The sequence below is a fragment of the Mustela erminea genome, chromosome 3 (genome assembly GCF_009829155.1).
Source record: "Mustela erminea isolate mMusErm1 chromosome 3, mMusErm1.Pri, whole genome shotgun sequence".
NCBI classification, from domain to species: Eukaryota; Metazoa; Chordata; class Mammalia; order Carnivora; family Mustelidae; genus Mustela; species Mustela erminea.
The window spans coordinates 118,729,791-118,754,034 of record NC_045616.1 but is presented as its reverse complement, the minus strand read 5'-3'; the positions used below and the strand labels follow the sequence as shown (position 1 = coordinate 118,754,034).

General features: G+C 49.1%; 1 protein-coding gene across 3 annotated transcripts in view; it reads left to right on the top strand.

Annotated features, from left to right (window-relative positions):
• LARP1 (La ribonucleoprotein 1, translational regulator) overlaps positions 1 to 24,244 on the top strand; it is a 59,407-nt gene that overhangs the window by 16,567 nt on the left and 18,596 nt on the right. Inside the window, exons 2-8 of one of the 3 annotated variants that reach the window (XM_032337221.1) lie at positions 17,738 to 17,799; positions 18,042 to 18,107; positions 19,059 to 19,233; positions 20,175 to 20,303; positions 20,380 to 20,586; positions 20,686 to 20,848; positions 21,748 to 21,892. In XM_032337221.1, coding sequence (XP_032193112.1) covers positions 17,738 to 17,799; positions 18,042 to 18,107; positions 19,059 to 19,233; positions 20,175 to 20,303; positions 20,380 to 20,586; positions 20,686 to 20,848; positions 21,748 to 21,892 — 947 coding nt within the window. The remainder of the gene's footprint in view (positions 1 to 17,737; positions 17,800 to 18,041; positions 18,108 to 19,058; positions 19,234 to 20,174; positions 20,304 to 20,379; positions 20,587 to 20,685; positions 20,849 to 21,747; positions 21,893 to 24,244) is intronic. The other 2 variants (XM_032337220.1, XM_032337219.1) reach the window with 2 other exon arrangements.

The window sequence follows — 24,244 nt, the reverse complement described above, 5'->3', positions numbered from 1 at the left end:
TGGGGGGTGGCTCTCTGCAGGCACAGGGAGGCTCTCTGGCTCTTCTCAGAGGAAAATACTGTTAGGTATTGGGACTTTTAACTTCTTTTCAAAGGGGAAATCTTTTCAACTTACTTAAGCAACACCAATTCATTGTAGAAAAATGTCCACCAACCACCATCAACACTACTAAGAAACCACATCCTTTTAGACTAGTGTTGCCTAATAGAAATACAACACAAGCTATGTGTATAATTTTAAATTTTTCAGTAGCCATAGTTTTAAAAAAGTGAAGATAGGTGAAATCAATTAAAATGATGTAACCCAGGATAATCAAAAGAGTATCATTTCAACATACAATCAACATCAAAATTGTTAGTGAAATATATTCTTTGTACTAAGTCTTCAAAATTTAAAACATGTCTTGGTTTGGACTACTCACATTACAAGTGCTCAGCATCCACATGTGGCTAGTGACCGTTGGACAGCACATTTCTATACCTTTTTTTTGTTGCCTGTGAGTATATGTGTGTGTGTGTGTGTATCTGCTTTTAAAAAAAAGTAGGATCATCATATCTCATGACCTATGTCCCATCTCCCCTCCTAACATTTAGAAACATAAGCTTTAAAGGGCATTTACCTGCTTATAATCCTCAGAGCAACTCTTGGTAAGGAAGGTAGCATTTTCTTGATAAGGGTTAAGGAGCTGGCCAGTTCTGTGTCACCGCACACAGCCTAGCTCTGCTGCCCCTGAAGCCCCCCCCCCCACTGCCCCCCTGCAGGCACCTGGAGTGGACCCAAGCCCACTGAGCCCAGTCCAGAATTCACATACACCACGTGCACATGCCCACACACCATGCAGTGTGCTGAATGAAGCAGTCCCCTTATAGGGGAGGCTACTGACCAAGGCTGCCGAACAGGGGTGCAAGGTTTAAAACCCAAGCATGCAGATCCCCAGGTTAGTGCTCTTTCCACCACACTTAATCGGCCCTCCAAGAGCTTACTGCTTGGTTTGCAACTAGCCAGAGTACAGAAGGAAAATCAGTGCGGTGGGGTGGGGGCAGAGACTTTCACTTAGGTTTGTTCCGGGGTTCCCCAAGCCCCATAGTACATGCCCCATGGAGGAGACAAGCTAGGTCATAGTGGATGCAGAAAGAGACGTGGTTTGACCTGGAAGGGGTTCAGACTTAGAAATCTCTAAAGATCTTTTTGTCAAGAACCACCGCCCCCCTCCCCCGCCCAGTGCTATTGCAGGGATGTGTGTGCTTCACACCAGGCCCCTTCTGCGGCAAGTACCTCATTCTCTGGCAGCTCTGAGATTTGTAGGAGCCTGATTTCAGTCCCTGCCCCCCCATACACACAAAATTGTGCTTCAGTTTTTCAGACTGTAAGATAGGGTTCCTTTCTAAGTAGATCACATGCTTCTGGCTACCCCTGCCCCTTTGTAGGACAGCTGGGGACAAGTAGCAGACCTTGGATTAGCCCTCAGGTAAAGGGAACTGGCATACTGATGATTGAGGTTTGGAAGACTGGGTAGATAGATCCAGGGAAGCCGGCCTCCTCCTCCATTACCGTGGCACCTGGGAATGTTGAGCCAAGTCTGCACAGGCTGGGTGCAGCCTGCTCCAGTGGATGAGGAGGTGACTTGGTCTGCATTCTTTTGGGAGCTCTGTTGCCCTGAGGTGAAGGATACTGTCCAGGGTGGCACCTGCCAAAGCCAAGGATTTGAAGCCATCATCCATCAGTTTATCTAGGGTCTAGTCTTACTCAGCAACTCTTATTCAACTCTTGGATTGTAAGAGTTGGTACTGCCTTTGGGATCACCCTTAAGGTTTTAGAAGACTGCACAGAACATTTCTTTATTTGTATCTCATAAGTGCCTTTCAGGGGGTGGTAGTTGGCCCCCTCTTAAGGAGAAATTCCTTTTCCATAGTCTTATGGTGATTAAGGGACCTGCCCAGGGTCAGAGTTAAAAACTTGTGAGGCCAGTCTGTTTTTTTTTTTTTCTCCTTTAAATCAACAACTAATAAAGAAAAGATAAGTATCCGTCTTCCTATTAAGTAAGATATTGCAAGGGCGGGCGGCACTTAACACAGAGTTCATACTAAGGGCTCAGTAGTAGCTCTAGAAACACTTTTTTAAAAAAGATACTCGACTCCACCCATCTTTCCAGAAGCAGTGAGCACAGCAGTTTGTCCACTGAGCTGGAGGCCCTCCTGCCAGGCATGGGGCAGGAGCACAAGGGCAGCCACCGCATGGGAATGCTAGACTGCTGGCTGGGAGTGGAGAGGCTACTCAAGTTCCCCCTTTTGCTGCTGGGCTTGGAGTTGCTCTAGAATGTTCTTTGCCATTCTAGGCTTTCTCAGTCCCAACCCCTGATTTGCGTCATCCTGCCACTGCCCTTCAGAGGTGGCAGCACTTTGGAGATCCTCAAGGAAGGCCAGAATCCAAAGGGACTTTGGAAGCCATCAGGTTACTTCTCATTTTATAGAAAACTGAGGCTGTCTCTTGGCCAGAGTCTCCCACATGGCACTAAGGGAATCATGATGCCTGTGCTTGGTCTCTTTTCATTCTGCTTTCTTCTTTCAAGGAAAGAAAAATGGGAGCCCCCTTTGTGTGGCAGGAGCTACAGGAGCATAGATGAGAAGAGGACTAGGTCTGGCAGCACCAGCCCCCAAGACCGATCTGCGTGCTGTCATTACTGCTCCTCCAGGCATTGAGCCTTCTGCTCTCTTCCCTCCCACCACGTGGGCCAGCCGATGACACACCCCGAGCCCTCAGAAGGCCAGGAGGTGTTGCCCAGAAATGCTCTACATTTCCTGGAAACAGGTCCACCCTTATACTCTGCCCTGCTGGTGAGCTCTTTAAGATAGAGCCCAACACATGATTCTGGGAAGACTGGAGGCGCTTCGCAAGCTTCCAGGACTAAGTACCTAATAGGAGGCTCACTTAGAAACTGAGCTTGGGGGTGTGTGGAAATATTTGCCAGTGGCCCTTCTACAGAAGATTGATTCTGCAGCGACTTTTACTGAATTCATAGAGGAATTCCTTTATGAAAAATAAACTAAAGCTGTACAGGCATGCTTTGTAATGGGACAAACCAGGGATGAAGCCTGCTCGGATACACAGAGATGGCCTCTGAAGTTCCAAGATAGAGGCACCTGGGTTGGCTCAGTGGGTTAAAGCCTCTGCTGTCGGCTCAGGTCATGATCCCAGGGTCCTGGGATCAAGCCCCACATCAGGCTTTGCTCAGCTGGGAGCCTGCTTCCTCCTCTCTGCCTGCTTGTGATCTCTCTCTCTGTCAAATAAATAAATAAAATCTTAAAAAAAAAAAAAAAAGTTCCAAGATAGTAGCTAACAAGTGTTTGGTGCTTACTGTGTGCTAGGTGTTTTTCTGAGCACTTCACAAATAGCAGCTCAGTTAGTCCTTATAGTCCCATTAGGTTAGAAACTGTTCCCATTTACAGAAACCGGAGTCACCAAGGGGGAACAGGTGTTGGAGCCCAGGCACTTACCCATTGCACCACGATGATGCTGGGGGGAGGTAGGCAGTTTTCCTGACTCCTAGCCCAGTGCTCTTCCCACAGAGGCACCCGTCCCATAATTCTCACTTGTGTTTCTGCATTTTGTTCTTCCTGGGACTTGGCTTAATGCCTCCAGAAGAGCCCAGGCCTAAGGGTTTTTGTAGATCTTTTCTGAGGTAGGGACATAGCAGCTTTTGAAGGGAAAGAGCATTGACCCTGCGGCGCCCGTGTCTGCTGCCAGCATCCGCTACTAGGTTCATGGGCTGGACCCTTGGCAGTGTTACCTAATTTCTGTATCCACAGTCGGTAGTGTGTGTTACCTTGTTGTTGAGAAGAGCATTTTTCAGTCACTGCAAACGGGATGCCCACAGCAGATGTTGAGCCCATTTACTACATCCCACGCATTGGAGGTGAAGCAGTCACATGTGGAGGTTAAGATTAAAGCCCTTGTATGAAGTGAGCCCTCAAAGGACAGGGACTGTCTCACTCACCACTGCTTCCCCAGTGCCTGGCACACAGGTCCCTCCATTGCCCCGTTACCCGTGGTCAGGTGTCATGGTAGGGTGGTGGGAACCCAGGACAGGGACCTCAAAAAACAAGTTGATATTCTTAGCACAAGTCAGGGCGCTCTTTTTCTCAGTTCTTGTTCTGTGATATGGGGAGAACCACGTCTGCCCTTCCTCAGACTGTTGGAGACTTTGACCCAGTGATGGGTGAGGAAGTGTCTTACAAGTTCATTAGTCCTGATCAGCAGGGCGAAGGAGAGTTTACCTGAATGGGTGGTGGTGTATGCTTCGTTCAGCTTTCTTCTGTGCCCCAGAGCGGGACCTGTACAAAGTCCCTGTTTTCTCCACCTCCCTTTCCCTTCTTCCATCCTTTCCTTTCTGATCTGCTGGAGGCAGCAAAATCCTCCTGGGCTTGGTGCTGGCTGGAGCTCAGGCCTTTGGGTTGCAGGTGGCCTTAGAGCATTGCCTTTCACTAAACAGTGCTTTGATTCCTGACTGTACTTTGCCCTTCTTCCCTTACACTGTGTGATGGCATCCCCACCTGATGGCAGGAAAGTAGGCTAATAGGCTCAGAGAAGCAGATTCTGGCGCTGGTGGCCTCAGTCCCTTGTTCAGCCTGCGCACGTGAGCTGGAGCCCTTTGGGGACTTGAGGAACCTGATGTTTGTCTCCTGCACTGCCAGAAGAGGCCTCGGGTAGCCTGGGATTTCGTATCCTTAGGGTCAGATGTCTTCTCACGTGACCTTGGCTATCCACTTAGCCTCTGAAACCGGGATTGAGTTCCACTGTTGTGAGGATCAGGAGACATGATGCACAGAAAACCTGCAGCCAGAAGCTTGCGTGGTGAAAGCTTAGTAAGTGGCAGCCGTTATTGTGTAGCGGACCCAGACGTTGGGACCACTGGATGAGCAAGGAACAGGCTTAGCCTAAGAGAGTGGAGATTATTTGGCTGTGAAGGAGGGAGGCAGGCAAACAGTTCCCTTAAAGAGCCTTCATTCTTCTCCTTCTGGCACAGCCATAGTTTGGAGCTCATTGTGAAACTGAACCCCAAGCCCAGCCCAGACTGATCCTTTGTGACCTCAACGTCTGTCAAGACATTGAGCCCATGGTTTCTTGGCCTGATGAGTCTTGGTTCCCAATGCTAGAGATTGAACTTGTGGGTAGATGGAGGGGTTGTGCTCCTTATGCATCCCTCTGTGGCTGCTGTTTGTGTGTGTAATGAACTCGTGTGCTATGTCCTGCTGTTGTGAGGCTGTTCATTCCTGTCTGCAGATGGGAGACCCTGGTCCGAGGGTCAGAGACTGGGCTTCCTTCCCAGCACTCTCATTCCCAGGCGGCTCGGTTCTCAAACATTAACTGGCACCCATATTACATAGGAAGCTTGCTAAAACTGTAGATGCCCAAGCTCTGTCTTCCTCAGACTGATTCCTGGAGCTCGAGGGAATTCAGGAATGTGCATTTAAACCAAGCCTTCCCTCTCCACCAAGTGGTGTTGCAAGCCTGCTAGCTAGCTCCCTGGTCCCAGTTTCCACAGCTGTGACGTGAGGGCTTTTCATACAGGCTTCTCTGGCTGAGCAGAAGGTAAAGGGGGAGGGGGCTTGGGATACGCATCCATCAGAACAGCTCTGCCAAGTCAGAGTATGTGACTCTTGATCTCAGGGTTGTGAGTTCAAGCCCCACATTGGGTGTAGAGAGATTACTTAAAATATTTTTAGAAAAATTGTTCAACATACTTTTTAAAAAGAACAGAAATGTAGAATTATTAAATGTTTTAATTTTAATCTATGTTAAATTTAATTATGAAAAAAGTAGATGTATTATTAATTTTAATTAATATAAAATAGGGGCACCTGGGTGGCTCAGTTAAGTGTTTGCCTTTGGTCTAGCTCATGATCCCAGAGTTCTTGGGTTGAACCCTGCTTTAGGAGTCTGTTTCTCCCTCTCTCTCTACTCCTACCCCTGCTTCTTCTCTCTCACTCCTCAAATAAACAAAATCTTTAAAAAATATATAAAATATAAAAATGAGACCCATGTACCCACTACCAGTTTAAGAAGTGCAGCCATGGGGCACCTGGGTGGCTCAGTGGGTTAAGCCGCTGCCTTCGGCTCAGGTCATGATCTCAGGGTGCTGGGATCAAGTCCCGCATCAGGCTCTCTGCTCGGCGGGGAGCCTGCTTCCCTCTGTCTCTCTCTGCCTGCCTCTCCATCTGCTTGTGATTTCTCTCTGTCAAATAAATAAATAAATAAAATCTTAAAAAAAAAAAAAAAAAAAAAAAAGAAGTGCAGCCATGATTTTAAAATGTTAGATGCAGTGTTGAGTTCTGGGTAACCTGTATGAGAATTTAACAATTAAAACTCTGCGTTCAATAAAATAACTCCTAAATGTGTCCAGAGAAGACCTGTGTTAGAATTAGCTAGTAGAATAAACAAAATCTTTAAAAAGGGAGGGGGTGCCTGGGTGGCTCAGTCTGTTAAGTGTCTGCCTTTGGCTCAGGTCATGATCCCAAGGGTCCTGGGATGGAGTCCCACTGCGCGCTCCCTGCTCAGCCGGGGGGCCTGCTTCTCCCTCTACCTCTGCCTGCCCCTCCCTGTGCTTATGCTATCTCTCTCTCAGATAAATAAATAAAATCTTTTAAAAAAGGAAATCTTAGAACTGATATCCTTTGTAGTAGTGGTTTTGATGGTAGCTTTTTCCCCTTGGGAAGCTAGCTTCATCTAAAGTTGTAGTTAGGGTGATCAGTGAATGTAGGAATAAAAGTCAAAGGATGTTAGGCTTGGAAGGACTGCAGATGACAGGATCCTGTCCATCCTAACCATAGGCCTCTGAATGGAGGGACTGAAGACCCCAGATAGGAATTCACCTGAAGCTCACACAGCAAGGGCTCTTGCACCTGCATTGGTGCTGGCCTCCCATCCCCTGACTCCCAGCCGAGGGCTTTGCTCACCACCCCCACTGTCCTGGAACATGGGGCAGTGGTCCTTCTTTCCTGGTCTTTCCTTCCCCTGGTGGCCAGATTTAGCAAGTAAAAATAAGTAAAAATACAAGTCTCCCAATTAAATTTGAATTTCAGATAAATGGTGCATTATTTTTTAGTATAAAGTGTCCCAAATATTGCACAGGACATACTTACTCTGAGAGATTACTTGCTGATCATCTGAATTTCAAATTTAATCAGGTACGTTCTGAGATTTTTTTTTTTAAAATCTGGCAACCATAATCCATCTCACTTTTTTTTAAGGCACCACATAGATAAAAGAATTACCTCAAAGAGAGAAAAAAAATAGCATGCATTATGTGTTTAATGAGGACCTCATTTAAGCTGTTAAATGTGTGAGCTATCAGCTGTCATAAACCTCACAGTTAGAGATCCTGTCTGGCTCTGGGATCTCCCATATAAATTGCCTTTTTGCCTCCATCTCAGACGTGCTTGTTTGGCCCTCATTCTTGTATGGCGTGGTTAATGCCTATCAAGTTACAAGTGCATGAAAGGTTAGTCAGATCTGACCGTGCCCCCTGGCCTTGTGGGTTCTCTTACTTGATGCCAACTGATGGCTAGAATGGCTTTGGGTAGACCCAGTCTAGTACATTGGTGATGCTTTGGGGTTTGTGTAGAGCGTAGACACCTTCTTCATTTGCTGAAGGGGAAGGGACCTGCCAGTGGCTCGAGGACATCTGAGCAGTGGTGGGAAGTCCGCCCGTGTTGCAGCCCCTCTCTCTTCACCCATGGCTTCCCAGGGCTCTGCTCTTTCCCAGCAGGGTGGAGCATGTGGCACTGAAGGGGCCCCCAGTCCGAAATCCAGATCAGCTGCTTCTGGGAAGCAAGGGCTGACCGGCTGACCTGGGTTGGGATAACTAGTCCCTAGCCAAGAACTCCAGCTTGCCATCCGCTTCCAGGATTCCTGGCAGGTCTCTTCCACTGCCGTGGAGTTGCGCTTTGCCAGGTATACCCAGCCTGCAGGGCTAGAGCTGTTAGGGCTCGGTGATCTCAGAGAACAGGAAACTGAGGACTGGCGGGGGTGCCTTGCCCTACCTCGCCACATGGATGAGGGATCAGTCCTGTCTGCCTGCATCCTGTCTTGCAGAGGGAGCCCTGGGGAGGTGTGAAGGAAAAAGTTGGAGGTAGAAATGACCTCTGCCTCCTAGATCCACTTCTACAAGAGCACTCCTCCTCTGTCTTGTGTTCCAGTTCCATGTGAGAAGTTGTTTTCTGAAAAACAGGGGCAGTTCCTCTAATGCTTGGGTTCCTAAGCCTGCCCTCCAGCCCCCACGCATGCCCTGCCCCCTTCCCATGAGTGGGTGTCCGGTGCATAGAGCATAGTCTGTTTTGGCAGGAAACTGGCTTCCCTACCAGCTGGGAGAGCTCTGGACTTGGGGGCAGGAGCTGGGTATTCAGCGGCAGCTCCACAACAATTCACTGGCCACTGTGGGCACGGCCTGGCCCCTCCTGGGCTCACTTCCTGTCTGTACAAGGAGATGCCTTCTGGTCTTGACTGGGTCTCAGAGCCTCTCGGTTCCAATAAAAGTGATCATCGAAGTAATTGGGACGGGGGAGGCTGAGAAGCCACTTGAAGCAGAGAATTAGGTTAAGACAATAAAATGAAGGGTGCCTGGGTGGCTCAGTTGCATAAGTATCTGCCTTCAGTTCAGGTCATGATCCCAGGATCCTGGGATTGAGCCCCACTTCGGGCTCCCTGCTTAGCTGGGAGTCTGCTTCTCCCTCTCCCTCTGCCTTTCCCCTGCTAGTGCACAAGCTCACTCTCTTCTCTCAAAATCTTTCTAAAAAATGAATTTGTATTACCTGAGATGGTGGGTGAGCACTAGGGACGGGAAAATCAGCTTTCAGGTTAGTAGCCTCCCACATCAGGATGATGGAGTCAGGCAGGCAGCAGAGCATCGCTTGTGCCTCAGAACCTTCCCGAGACGGGTAGCTCCTGAAATCCAGGGCTTAGGAGAGCATGCAGGAGCCCGGAAGTAGAATTTGGCTTGTAGACGATTTTTTTTTAAGGTGAACTGTTTAGCAGTATTTATAAAGCAGGAAATTCTACTTTATTTTTCTTCTTTTCTGGGAAAACTCAGAAGCCCTGGCAACACCAGGTCATTGGAGGGGAGAGCTTGGCTCCTTCTGAGCAGGTGCTTCTGCTGCCCCCTTAGCTGGTACATGTGCCTCCCGGCTTGCCAAGGCTGCCAGCCCGCCTTGAGATTTCTGCTACGGCCTAAGGCCTGGAGGCTGAACGTCTGGGAGGTTCATGTGCTGTGTTTTTTTTGCTGCATACCGTCTCTTGTCCTGTCTTTTCCACAAACTGGTTTGGGTTAAAGCTCACTGATTCCAAGTCTGAGAACAGAACAGAGGTCTAGACTCCACAGGGGTTGCCGGTGCCAGACCGTATCACTGTGCTCTCCAGTCGTGATGCAGAGGGGTCATTCACCTTTCCTCCCAGAAGAGAACGCTTTGGGAGTTCTTTGAGAAGCACCCATACTTAGGTATATTCCTTCATTGAGTAGAATGTTGACTGTGGGCCTGCCATGTAGGTGCTGCAGTCTCGGGTTACACAGGCCTGCAGGCAAGGTAGAAAAGATCCTACCCCATGTGGTTGGTGGTCACTGTCCACAAAAGGTGTGTCACAGGCTGACAAGGCCCAGGGGGTCAGTCTGTATGAGGATTTCTCTCCCACTCTGGAACCTGGTAGCCTGCTGAGCTTGGACAAGTCATTTAGCCTCTCAGCCTTAGTGTCCTCATCTGTGATCTGGGAATCATCCCAACCCTACCTCCTGAGTGGTTGTGAAAAACAAATGAGCTGCTGTATGTAAAGAACTTTGGCATCTGAGGGGCGCCTTGGTCACAGTTGGTTAAGTGTCTGCCTTTGGCTCAGGTCATGATCCCAGGGATTGAGCCCCACATCGGGCTCACTGCTTAGCGGGGAGCCCGCTCCTCCCTGTCTGCCTGCCCCCCTCTCTCTCTGTCAAGTAAATGAATATAATCTTAGAAAAAACAAGAGAGAGGGGAACTTTGGCACCTTGCAAGGATGTAATACGGCCTCAGTAAGTGGGGTTGAGATAAAGTTGCAGTCATTTCTGGGGGTGGCTCTGAAGACCCCGAGTTACAGACTGAATTAGAATTTTCTCCAGAGTTCCTAGTTGGGTTGCTCCTTACATTGGGCACTCGCAGAAAAGACTTCCTTGGAAGAAATCTGAAATTAATGCTGAGGTCTGTGAGTAATGTCATCTGGAATATATACTAGGCCATTTTGCTTTCTGAGCAACTGGAATAGTAGTGTCTTTTTGAGGCAGTTTAGTAAAGTCACACCTCCAAAGCAACTTAGACTAGCACAGTCAACAGGGTGCTAGGTCTAGCTCTTCGAACCTAGAACCAAATGTGCTCTTCAGCAAGGCCAGGTTAGGGTGCTGGCGCTCAGTGCTTGTGTGTCCCAGCTGTGATGTTTATTAGTTAGCTTGTGGGTAGGACTTCAGGGGCTAGCGCCAGCCTTAGGGGCAAGGTCCATGTCTGGTCGGGGAGAGTGGGGGCGCCAGGCCGCTTGGTCACCACAGGCTAAAGATAGTCCATTGAGGATGGGCCTGGGCCAGGCCGGGCAGCTCCATGTGACTGGAGCCCAGTGGCCCTGCCCCTCCTCCCAGGCCAAGGGGCACAGACTGTGGCTGGCAGCTTCCTTTGAGCCAAGCCTCAGAATGGTCTGATGTTCTGAAAGCTCCCCACACCCGCAAACCTCCACACAGGGATGCCCTCCAGCCCCTTTCTCTGTTTCATCCACAGGTCTGGTGGAGTCAGGATGGGAGGGCTGGGCAGAGAGAGGTCTCTGAGGAGTGGTGGCAATGGCAGCAGCAAGAACTGGTGAGCAGGGGGGAGGAAGTTAGCTCAGCATCCTTTTTACTCTGGAAGGTTTCTGCCTAAGGTCTGACCCTAGCAGAGAGGCTTGTGGTCACCAAACTCCTCCGTGACCCTACCCCAGTCTCCGGGGTGGGTGATAGCTGAGAATATACCAGATTTTCAGATTCTGCCCCTGGGCTGGCATAGGAGGGATGAGCACAGGTGGGCGATGTCACCAGACTCTTCTGCCTCACCTTCTTCTTAGCTGCTTTTGCTGCCTTCTGCATTCACGGTCCCAGGCTGCAGCGTATGCAGATAGTGCTGGCCTTCCCCATATTGGGAGGCTATAGGTGGGGGCAGAATCCATGTTAGCTGGAAACCCCCAACCCCCAGAACATTACATTGGAGCAGAGGCAGGAGTGGAAGAACTGGGAATTGGGCCTGGAAGCTGTGCCTCTTTCTGCACCAGGGCTGCTGGGGTGCCAGAAATAGGGACTTCAGCTGGGTGTGTGGTGGCACTTTCTCTTGCCTGTCTCTGTGTAGGGAGAGAGGGATTGTCAGGTTGTTGGCGTCCCGTCATGGGATTGTTGTGACTTGCCCTGCTCTGTGACCTTAGGTTTTCCTGCAGTGAGCCTTGGTTTTCCCCAGTGTGTAGAATGATAACCCCACATCCCTGCCACTGAGGGCCTGCCCTGTTGGCCACAGTGAGCAGGGAACTGGGACTGTGCTCCTAGTGGTTGAGAGCACAGGTTTTAGCGTCAGACTGCTTGGCATCAAATCCTGTCGGCGAATCCTGTCGTCCTGCTTGTTGCTTGTGATCTTGGGCAAATCTTTCTGCCCTGTGCCTTGGTTTTCTCATTTGTAAAATGAGACCAATTAGAGAAACTAGCTAGTGTCCCAGCAATGCATGGTATCTAGTAAAGGCTCACTGCATTTCATAAGCACTTGTTACTATTCTGACCACAGCTGATTGCTTGCATGAGAAATCTCAGTGGTCTAGGGCTTGCCTTCTCTCCCCTCATACCTCTAGACCTCATGTTACTACCTTTCCATTCATTTGAGGAAGGTCAGGCTTGGGCAGGAGGGGAGGTAGTGCCCGCTCCCCGGCAAGGTTATACAAGTGCCAGAGTCTGGATTAGGACCCAGCCCTGATTGCAGGTAATCGGGTGCCTCAGAGTCAAGGCATGGCTGGGTGTGGGGTTCTTCTGGAAGCCAGCAGTGCCTAGGTTTCTTGTTTCTCTGCCTGGGGAGAGCTCTGACTAAAGGTGGGAGGGTGAGACTGTAGCCTTGGGAATTAGCACTTGGAAAGCAAAGCCTCTTTTCTTCGGTATAAAATCATGGAGGAGATGGGTTTGTGAACTCATTCATTCATTCAACAGATGTTCCCAGGCCCTGAGTTAGACACTGGGATTACTGATTATGTGGCACTCAAGGAGCCACGTAATCAGGGAGTGAGGGCTATAGTGCTGGGAAAGCATGGAGCAGAGGCACTTGAGTGGAGGGTCTGAGAGGGCTCCCCAGGAAGAGTGACCTAATGGCCAGATGAAGGTCCACAGGTGGATGAGTGTGAACTCGGGTAATGCAGCCCCTTCTTTAACCTAATAAATTCTCCTGTTCCCCCAGATGGAAGTTCTTGCCAGTCCGGGTAAACACCCTTTTCAGATGCCAATCTTCAGGCAGTGGTGCCAGCCCCAACATAAACATTAGGTCTTGTCCGTTCTGCTGGCACTGAGGCTGAACTCTCTGGCCACCCACTCAGGCCTGTAGTGTCTCTCCCATCCGGCCCGCCTGGTCTCACCTTTTATCCACGTTTGTCCCCCAGTTTCATTTCTAGCTTCTCCCTCTTACCAGTTCTTTTTTTACCATGACCTGTTGAGTTCCACTCACCCTTGTGCCTTCTCCCCCAAAGCCTCTAGTCTCTCACTGGGAGACCAAGCCTTTGCTCTCGAGGTCTCCTGGATCTGGCCTCTCTGGGTTGCTTTTATTGCAAAGGGTCGGTAGTATTAGGATTTTTCTAGGACAAGACAGTATAGAAAATGTGTGTGTTTGTTTTATCTGGCTTTGTACCAGGTGTTTATGGGTTTGGTCCCGTTTTAGGCTGAGAGATACTGCTGGGGGCCTCCCATGCTATGTAAAAAATTGAGGCTGGTGGGGAGGGGACCCAGAAAGGGATTTGTAATTGAAGTCAGAACTCCAAGCCTTCCCTGTGCTCTTCCTTCCTCTGGCGTGGCAGGGGCTTATGCCAAAGTCTCCCCCGGGGACCTGTGGTGAATTTCCCCCTCTTTCTTTCCTCTTTCCTGGGGAAACCTGCCCTGGAGCCCAGCCTGTCTATGCAGGGCGGGTCCGGAAGAAGGGCCAGGCTGGAGTTGGCGGGAGCGGGGCGGGCGTTTGTAATCTGAATCAGGGAATGGAGCCGGTTGATCCTGAGGAGTTTTTCTCCACACAGTCTGATTCTTTTCATGTTGAGAGATTGTTTTTTCCTTTTTAATGATGAGGATGAAGATTACTTAGAAGTAGTAAACTTTGTGTGTGAATCTGAATTGAAGTATTTTGCATTTGCTGTGTGTTGGGCCCTCTCCTGTTCTGTTCAGGGAACCCTCACGGCTGTGCTGTGAGATAATCAGGACTTCAGTCTTAGAGATGAGGAAACTCAAGTTCAGAGGGGTTCTCCGGGGGCAGAGAATGTGTAGTAGATAATAAACCCGTGTAGTTACGATGGGCTGTCTGCTCTCCTCCACTGTTTGAATGAAGGGGCGGCAGTTGAGGCTGAGAGAGCGAATCTCGGAGTGTTACGCGGTCAACCGCTCCACTTTGCAGGGAAGCTGCCCTCTGCCCGCCCCCCCACCCTCCGCACCCACCTCTGCCCACCTCATTCCCTGCTATCCCACATTAGCCGTGGTGGTTTAGCTCCCCTGCTGCCTGCCCCTCTCAGTAACCTGAATGAAAATGGTGAGTTGGCCATGCGGATCCAGGTTCACAAAGTCTCCTGGTGTTCCACCCCGATGACCACAACCAGACGTAGAGGAGAGGCTTTGGTGGGCTTCATTTAAGACCCAAATGCAGGTGTATATTTAGGAAGCCCCTTCATCCCCTGGAACTAGAATCATTACCTACTTCTTTGCTGAGGATGGTCCTATGGGACAGAAAGTGGCTTTTCTCCTTTTCCAGCTACCTGTTAGCTCCTGACTTGCCTTTATCAAAGAGGAAGGTCCTCCTGCAACCCCTTTCTGCCATCCTGCTCCCGTAGAACGGTGGGCCTCAAGCAGGGCCCACCTCACCACACTTGTACCTCCAGTACCTGAGAACCTCTCTCTGCCTTCAGTAACTCCATTTATCAGGAAACACCAAAAGTGCCCTAAGATGGCACCAGGAAGGAGTTTTGACCCTACCGGTGGACACCTGGGGTTCATGGCAAGCCCGAAGAGCACTTGAACAAAGAGGGTTGGGACTTCTGGCTCTCAACCCTGAAGGGAGGCACCTTCAGGGCTCCGTTCCCTATCTGCAGACAGAAGGGATTAGAACCATGGTCCTTTTTGCTGCTCGTTCTTGTCCAGGTGCAGGGTGGCGAGTTTAGTGTTTCCTGAGCTGGGCTTGGGTCAGTGGCAGCTGGCCCAAGTGTCAGAACGCAGAGGCAGGAGGAGGGGGCTTATTCCCTGTTTTGGCTGGGATGATACTGGACGTGGGGACTGGCACCTGCGCAAAGGATTGGTTTTCATTGGGAGCCATTTCAGATGCCAAGCCCTTGTATATATTGTGGAGCTGAAGTGTGTGTTGGTTGGTTGCCTGGTGAGGGAGGATGCTGGGGGGTGAGGAGGATGGGGACCCAGAAAGGGATGTGTAATTGAAGTCAGAAAGCCTAGTCTTTTTTTCTAATCTCTCACAGGGCCTGACAGCAGTGCATTCGAGCCTTCCCGGCTTCTCCTAGGCCCCCACAGGATTTTAACAGATCTAGGAATTTTACATAACGGCAGAAATAGTTCTCTCTCCCTAGTGCACCCTTATGTCTCTAGGAGACTTTGTTCTTCCTTAGAGTAGAGACAGTCTAAAGTTCTAGCTGTGAGCAGAACAAGAGCAGGGCACTATGGGTCCTGGGGACAACAGGGGGCTAGCTGGGCATGGGGCTTTTTCAACAAACTGCACATTGGACTCCTTGAAGAATATTCCTGTGTATGTCCAGATCAGCCGTATTTTCTCAAGTCATCTTGGGGTTGGTGAGGGAATAGGGATTCACTGTGGTCTTGTAGTGGCAAGATGGCTCACCCATTAATTGAAGCCCCAACTTTCAGTACATTACATGTCCTTTTGTGATCTTGGTGGGTGAAATGTCAGGCAGGGTGATCACAGGATAGGACTCCTCCCAATTTTAAGAAAATTTTAAGGAAATAGAAGAAACAGTGACCTAAAGAACTTCTCACCTTTTCAAGGAAAGTCTCCAGGAGCACCTTGCTCTCTGAGCCTGATTCTCTTCTCCTGCTCATTGTTAATGAACTTGAAGTTGCAGGCCCTTGGCCTGCTCTTGTCCTGATAGCATGCAGGGAGTGTTTGGGGGGCTGGAGCATGGGTCCTTGGAGAAGTGATGACTGCCATAACTCAGGTGTAGTCAAGGGAGATAATCTTGTACCAGCTGCTTCTGCCGGGTCCTGGCTTCAAGCAACAGCCCAGTTGAGGAACTGGGTGGTGGTAAGCTTCTTGGAGCCACCCAGGATTGGCAAGAAAGTTGGTGCATAGTAGCTCCCTGGTTCTACAAGCTTCATCCTCTTGGGACTGAGAGATTTTCTGGGTTTCCCCTGTCTGGCACCGAGGATGGAAGAGGCTTGTGGGCTGGGTTCCACAGCTCCGGCTCTCAAGGTCTGTGGGGTATCTTGAGGGGCAGTGGCTCCGGTAGGGTTTGAAAGTCAAGAATACTGTGGCCAAGGGATGCCTGGGTGGCTCAGTTGGTTGGAGGACTGCCTTTGGCTCAGGTCATGATCCCGGAGTCCTGGGATCGAGTCCCGCATCGGGCTCCCAGCTCCACGGGGAAGTCTTCTTCTCTCTCTGACCTTCTCCTCGCTCATGCTCTCTCTCACTGTCTCGCAAATAAATAAATAAAATCTTTAAAAAAAAAAATGTAATACTGCGGCCTCACAGTAGTCGCGGGCTCTTTCTACTCATTAAGAGAACATGGGTCTGTTCAAAGGGTAAAAAATTCCTTTTGAGGCCAACTAGGGAGATTTCTTTGCTCAGGGACTGGGGGCAGCTCTTGCCTTGGCATGGTTGGCCAACAATGGAGTCAAGGTGATTGGAGAGAAGTGGGTGAGCAGAGCCCCAGGATGTACCTTTTCCCATGGATCTCTGGGGGTGGCAAGGTTCAGAAACCCTTGTTCTTCAGAAGTGTGTTTGGAAAATAAGTTGTAGGTGTAGAAGGGACCAGAGCTTTTAGAGTTACTTCCTTTAAAATTTTTTTTTCTTTTTATAAAAAGCCCATGTCTTTGTTGAAATGACCGGAAAATTCCAAACAGAATTAAATCACTGTTAACATACTACTTTACTCATGCTAATACTTGGTTATATGGCCTTCTAGATAGTCCTACTAGTATGTATGTGCATATACATGGGGCTTTTAAAAAATAGTTGAAAGAACTTGAGCAAGCAGGGGGAAGGGCAGAGGGAGAGGGAGAGAGAATCTCAAGGAGACTTCGCTGAGGGTGTGAGGCTCACAACTCTGAGATCATGACCTGAGCTGAAACCAAGAATTGGTGCTCAGCTTACTGAGCCACCCAGGTGCTCCTAAATATACATGTTTTTTATTTGCTTTATAAAAATAGGATTGCAGGGGTGCCTAGGTAGCTCAGTTGTTCAGTGTCTGCCTTCGGCTCAGGTAATGGTCCCAGGGTCCTGGGATCAAGCCCGACGTGGGACTCTGCTCAGCAGGGAGCCTGCTTCTCACTCTCCCACTCCCCCTGCTTGTGTTTCCTCTCTCGCTGTCTCTCTGTCAAACAAATAAGTAAAATCTTAAAAAAAAAAAAAAAAAAACCAAGATTGCAACTCTTCTCATTTATTGCGTATATCTTTTCATATCTTTTATCTCTGGCAGAGAGCATTATCTTTTTTAATGACTGCTCTAAAAATTGTTGAACTAATTTCTTTAGCCATTTTTCTGCTGTAGGACATGAAAAGTTTTCAATTTTTTAAAGTTAGACATAGCAACTTCTGTTATGTACAACAGGTTTTTATGTAACTCCAAACACGCATCTAATTTGTATGATTGGGATAAATTCCTAAAGGCAGGACCATTGAGTCAAGTGGGTCTCACTTTTGCTTTGGGAATTTGGAGAGCATTCTTTCCTGAGTGGCTAACCCTTCTGTTGACTGCAGTCATTGAGGACTGAGCTGGCCTGGGTGAGGGGATAGGGAAGCTTAGAAGAGAGAGCCCTAGTCTTGATTGCCAGCTCAGGGTTTTTATCTTGCCTTACCCGTGATCACTAGTTTGGGCCAGCTCACCCACAGGCTTCCACAGTATTAGAGCCTGAGAAGGCCTTTCAGATCCTTCCTTTTTGGAATCTGCTGGGATTAGGGAGCCTTCCGCTATAGAGCCGGCTCTGGCATGGCCTCAGTCATGGACGTTTACCCTCCCCAGGACTCAGGGCCCTCTTTATGGGAAGGTGCAGAGCTGGGAGGGCCCTTCTGCTTCAGAGCTGAGTTCCTGGGCTGTTGGCTGCTGTTAGTGTCCATGATCTCACTTTCTGTGATTGCTTCCAAGAGGCTGGTACAGTTGTTGCTGTGTCCTTTCCCTCTTCACCACGTCTTCCTCCTTTGGAAACCTGCACGTTGTTTGATGGTGTAGGGATGGTAAAGAGGGTGAGGAGCTAGTGGTGGCCTCCCTCCATGGGTTTTGCGTAACCACCTCTCCCTTCTTGTTCCCACAGAACATTCTGCTCCAGCCAAAGTGGTGAGGGCGGCAGTTCCTAAACAGCGCAAAGGCAGCAAGGTAAGGAGACCTAAGCAACCGAAGGGGACTTTCTTGAAGAAAGAGGTGGTGGCCTCTTCTGAGCTTCCGGGTAGTTCTGGATCTTCTCTGTAGTGGAGGAGCCCTCCGGGCCTCTAGTGTGGATGGTTGTAGTGGACAAACTGATTGTGGCTTCTGATCTCTTGGGGGAATGGTATGTGGGGTGAGGGGCTGAATGGCAGAGACAAGGCCACCCCAGGGCCCTCATAGAATGTGTCTTACAGGTTGGTGACTTTGGAGATGCAATCAACTGGCCCACACCTGGAGAGATAGCCCACAAGAGTGTACAGGTATGTCTGTGGGGAAGAATGGGCAGGTTTGAATGCTCTGGACATACACACATTTGGTTTCTTAAGTTGTCAGAGCCTTGGATCTTACCTTACTTGGTTTTTTAGGAGTGGTTGGTATAATATGGCAGCACTGAAATAGCTAAGGATCATCATCATTTGAGCCCTTGCTGTATGTCAGGAACTGCCAAGTGCTGCTTACCATTGCACCTGTCCCTCACGGTGACTTAGAGACGGGTCCTTTAGCAATTCCTGTTTCACAGATGAGGCCACTGAAGATAACAACTGTGAGCCCTTGGGAGAGGCTCATAACCAGCCCTTGATGGTCAAGTGGGGATTGGAAGTCAAGTATGTTACGTTGTTCCAGAGCTTTTGTTTTCCATCAGCCGTACTTGGGTTGCTAGTGAGTGAAGCAGGAGACTGGCCATTAGGCCAAGTACCCACCTCTAGACCATATGTCTTAGGGAAGCTTTTGTAGCGCACTCTAGTCCCAGCAGAGGAGGAACTCCAGATCAGTCCTGTCTTTCTGGTGTTTTTGTGCTGGGCTGATGGCCTAGATTCCTCACTAGCTGTGACTTCTGGTCTTTATGCCATAGACAGGGTTGCTGTGGACAAGCTGAGGGCCAGCAGCTCTTTCATGCCACAGACTGCCAGGACAGTATGGTCTTGTGGGGAGTAAATATATAGCCCCTGTGTCCTAAGGGTTGTTTCTCAAGACTCAAGGAAGATGGAGAGACCGATTGTCTCCCACCTGCTGCCTGCCTGACCACGCTTCCCCAGTGGAAGCCTCTCAGGCATAAAAACGGGACCTTAGAATACATCTAGTCCAACTCCTCACATGCTTCAGTTCCCAGTTCCTGCCCTGTCTCTCTAGTAGCAGGGGTTCCCTCCTGTCCCATCCCAGGAGGCTCTCAGGTACACGTCACCTCCCTATTACTCTGCTTCCCGCTGCAGCCACAGTCCCACAAGTCCCAGCCTGCCCGGAAGCTGCCACCCAGAAAAGACATGAAGGAACAGGAGAAAGGAGAGGGAAGCGATAGTAAAGAGAGCCCGAAAACCAAATCAGATGAATCTGGGGAGGAGAAGAATGGGGACGAGGACTGCCAGCGAGGGGGCCAGAAGAAGAAAGGTGAGTGACTTGGCAGCAGGGCTTGGGAGAAGTGGCAGGCAGAACTGTGAAGCATCAGAACTTGGGGCTGCCAGATGGGTTTCCGGAGCCCCGAGAACTCCTTGGGAGGCTGACTGACGTAGGCCTCTGGGCCCGCAGTCTTCACTTCTGCCTTCCGTCTGTCAGTTCCTTGTGTTACTTAACAAGCATCGGTAGGCCCTGTTCTCAACAGTTGGGCTCCTAGCAGTGCACAGAACAGATGAGGTCCCCGCCTCAGAATAACGAGTGTATTTCACTGTATTGCTGTCCCATGTAAGATTTTGTTTAAAGGCAAGAGTTCCCATTTCCTTGGCTAAGGTGTTCGGGGTTATGGGTTAGCTTCTCTAACAGAGATTCAAAGTAACAGTGTTTTAAACAAGATAGAAGGTTCTTTCTCTCACCTGACAGCTGGGTGGAAGTAGGCCAGCTGTAGAATGGCGGCCATTTCATCTCGTTTTCCTTTCCTCTTGCTGTGGTATGTTGGCTCTTCTCGTCCAGGGTGGCTCACTCTTTGCTTCTCATTTCATCTAGCAGGAGTGGAGGAGGGGGAAAGTAGCTCCCTTTGAAGGACTCAGCCTGGAATTGACTACTTTAACTCTTGTAGACAGGATTTTGGCACATGTCTAAAGGGAGCCTGGAAGTGCAGTCTCAATTTTGGGCTCCCATGTGTCTGGCCCCAGAAGGGGGTTCTCGGACCATGGAGAAATTGATATTAGGAGTCAGCCAGGACTGACTGTCACCCTGAGGTCCATGGCTTCCTTATTTTAGAGGTAAAATGAGGTCCAGTGTGGGAGGAGGAATTTGCCCAAGGTCATCAGATTGGAATCAGACCTTTTGCTCCAGACAGAGGAGTAACAGAGATAGGGATGGCTAGAAGGGACCTCTCCTTCAAGACTTCCTCATGTCCTCATGCCGTCCTCCAGGGAACAAACACAAGTGGGTTCCATTGCAAATAGACATGAAGCCTGAAGTGCCCAGAGAAAAACTGGTCTCGCGCCCTGCTCGCCCGCCAGAGCCGCGGCACACAGCTGCCAACCGAGGGGAGATCAAAGGTATGCACCGCCCACTGGGGAGCGCCTGGGCACGGGGGTCACCCTCAGGCGTGACCCAGTGCCCCTCTCCCCATAGGGTCTGAGCCTGCCACCTACGTGCCCGTGCCCATGGCCCCCCCAACCCCAGCCTGGCAACCAGAGACCAAACCGGAGCCTGCCTGGCACGACCAGGACGAGACATCGAGTGTGAAGAGTGATGGGGCTGGTGGGGCGCGGGCTTCCTTCCGTGGCCGTGGACGGGGGCGTGGTCGCGGCCGGGGACGCGGCCGGGGTGGCACTCGAAGTACGTGAGGCCCCTTTGGGCTCCGGGATGTCCGAGGGAGTGTGGCGGGGGCGGTGGGCAGGGATCTCCCTTCCCTTATGGCACCCATTTGCCCCGTAGCCCATTTTGACTACCAGTTTGGCTACCGAAAGTTTGACGGTGCAGAGGGGCCTCGCACCCCCAAGTACATGAACAACATCACCTACTACTTTGACAATGTCAGCAGCACTGAGCTTTACAGTGTGGACCAGGAGCTGCTCAAAGACTACATCAAGCGGCAGATGTGAGTGGACGGGAGCCTTCTTCCTGAAGAGGCATAGGGTGTCGGGACCTGTCAGAGGGTGGCTGGCGGGCAGAGCAGCGATGGGCAGGTCTTCCTGGTGTTCTGCTGGCCCCAGGGGCTGCCCCTGGCTGGAACTGGGAGAGAAAGAACTGCTGCTTATCCTTTAAAAGCTGAATTTTCATAAAGGTAATATTTATTGCAAAAGTAATACCGTATCTGCCCTAAGAAAATTAGAAATACCAGCAACAAAAAGGAGAGGGAATGTCCGTTGTCTACCCCACTCAGCAGTTCTCTTTGTAATGGCAGCACGGTCAGAATGCTGGCAGACACGTGCAGGGTTCTCCCTGTTGGCGGGGTACAGACTTAAGTGTTTTACAGGATTGTCTTATTTGTCCTGCACTAGTCCGGTGAGCTAGGTCTTACCTCTGTTTCAGAGATGAGCAGACAGACCCTGGAACTTGCCCAGAGTCTCACAGCTGGTAAACAACAAGGCACAGATTCTATCCATTTCCGTCTGATGGCAAAACCCTAGCTCCTAACCACTCCCATATATTGTCCCTTGGTCCAGTAGGGAAGCCATACAAGGAAGTAGATCATTTCAGGAGAGTGTGACAGTATTTTGGGAGAAGAGAAAGTGACTGGTAACAGTGGAACGGGTTGTAAAGGCGGATGAGGGATTTGCCAGGTGTACAGCGAGCCTGAAGGGCTGGGGGAATGGGTCTGACCCAAGGTTAGGGAGCCACAACAGGATAACATTTCTTTTCAGCCTGTTACTGTACATACGTACAGTAGGGTCAGGGTTGGTCAGAGGCTATGTGAGGTGGCCGGGGTGTACAGAATGAGGAAGGCAGTCTCCTCTAAGTGATGCAGCAACCCTCCATCTTCTCCCCTCCACCTAGTGAATACTACTTCAGCGTGGACAATTTAGAGCGAGACTTCTTCCTGCGGCGGAAAATGGATGCTGACGGTTTCCTTCCCATCACCCTTATTGCTTCCTTCCACCGAGTGCAGGCCCTTACCACTGACATTTCACTCATCTTTGCGGTAGGTCTCCCTCCCTGGGGCTGGGGTGCAGGGGAAGGAAAGGTCCTTACTTACGGAGCTGGAGTGTGGGCCCCCGCAGAGAACCCTGGAGGAGTCCTCATCTGATGACCTCTGCTAAAGCTTCAAGGCTTGGCTGGCCTCTGCCTCCCTCCTTCTCTCCTCTCTCTCCCTCTTACTATGGAAAATTGCAGACATTTACAGAAGTAGACAGAATGGTATGATGAACCCATCGCCCAGCCTCAGCAATTGTCAACTCATGGCCTGTCTTACTCCATCTATCCCCCATCTGTTTCCTCTTCCAAATTACTTTGCAGAAAATCTCAGGTAACCTGACATTTCATCCATGTTTCAGTACTTATCTCTAAAAGATAAATACCTGGTTTAAAAAAAAAACAAAAACAAAAACAAAACGTGGTCACCGTATCATTATCACATATAAAGATATTAACAATTCCTTAATATATCCAAACAGTCCATTGCAATTCACCCTATTTGGGGGAAAAAAAAATTTGTACTCGATGAGAATCGGGATCCAAATAAGACCCATGTGTTGTCTTGCTAAGTGTCCTCTTGCCCTGTCTTTTTCCTTGCAACTCATTATTTGGATAAAACTGGGTTGTGTATTTTGTCTAATTTCTCATGGGACACAGTGGTGGCATCTGACGTGTTCATCTGTATTCCAAATTTTGTGTAAACTGCTGATGCAGAGGCCTGATCAGATTCAGGTTTGGGGGGTTTTCCTCCCCTTTTTGTCAAGACTCCTTTATAGATAATGATATGTTCTCTCTGTGGCACAGAGCATTTCATTTGTTCCCTTGTGATGCAAGCTGCTGTCGATCACTGCCTGCTATTTCAGTAGGGACTGTGGAGTGGTGAAATTCTAATTCTATCACTCTGTCTTCATTTGTTAGCCGGAATACCTTTTTAAGGAGGGACTTTGCCTCATCGGCTATTCAGTTACCAAGAGGTATGGTTTGTACAGAAAGGGTTGATAAAAGCCCAATCTTTCCCTTTGTTAACCAGTTGTCAGAATTATGAGTTGATCCCTAATAACTTGCAAGGGCTTGGGTTGGTTTGGTTGGTTTTTGTTTTGCTTTAGTGTCTTTTGGTAGCATCCCAAACCTGTGGATTCAGCCTTACTGCAGTCTCAGCCCGTTGCAGTTCCTGTGCTGAATCCAGTTTTCCCTCCGTGGCTAGCGGAGCCCCGCTTGATCTCTTACACTTCCTGCCTCAGATCTGGAATAGGCCATTTTTTCAAGGAGCCCTAGGTCCTCTCTTTTTTGGGGAAGTGGTGTTTATGTACCACACAGTCTGAGTTATAGGAATGTTTGTTGCTGCTTTGATTGGTCATTGTTTCTAGAGCTTTTTTTTTTTTTTAAATACATCAGGAAATTATACTGATATTTTCTATTAAAGTTCAGGATTACAGTCTCTACTTAATACCAATGGTCTTTTTTTTTTTTTTTAAGATTTTATTTATTTATTTGAGAGAGAGACAGTGAGAGAGAGTATGAGTGAGGAGAAGGCAAGGGGGAGAAGCAGACTCCCCATGGAGCTGGGAGCCAGATGCGGGACTCGATCCTGGGATTCTGGGATCATGACCTGAGCTGAAGGCAGTCGCTTAACCGACTGAGCCACCCAGGCGCCCAATACCAATGATCTTTTATGTCTAATACTCCTTTCTCCTATACCCCAAGTCCTCATTGCTGTTGACCTCAACGTAATTCCACATTTGTTTTATTTGATAGTTTATATACCTTATTCTCGTAATAGTACTTCTACTACTACTAAAAATGTGGGAGGTTTTTGCTACTTATACCTCAAATGACTGTATTCTCAAGTACTTGGAATAATCTTTGTGTAATTTTGTCTCTAATTCGACATATATTTGTTTTGTTAGTTTCATCTTGCTCTCAAGTTTTAGGGATTGCTTTTTCCCCTCTAATTTCTAATTTGTTTTGCATTTAGGTAAAACATTTACATGGTTCTAAAGTCAACATGGTATCCTCCTAGAAGTCCGATTTAAAATTCTTTCACTTCTGCCTTCCTTTTATTCCCCAAAGGCAACTTGTTTTGAATCCTTCCATTTAAAAAAAATTAGCAAATGCCACTTGGTGTATTTGTATCCTTCCCCTGTGTTAGTCGGGTGGCACCATGTAATGCATGCATTTCTTCACCTGTACTTTTGCTTTCACTTAATACATTTGGGGGCTGACTGCATGGTAGTACATAAGAGAAGGATGTTCGTCGTTCCTGCTTAGAGCTGCATCTATATCTCGCTGTATTTTTGCCAGTGTATCTTTGATGTAGATTTCTAGAAGTGAGAAGGCTGCACTATGGGGCAAATTGCTG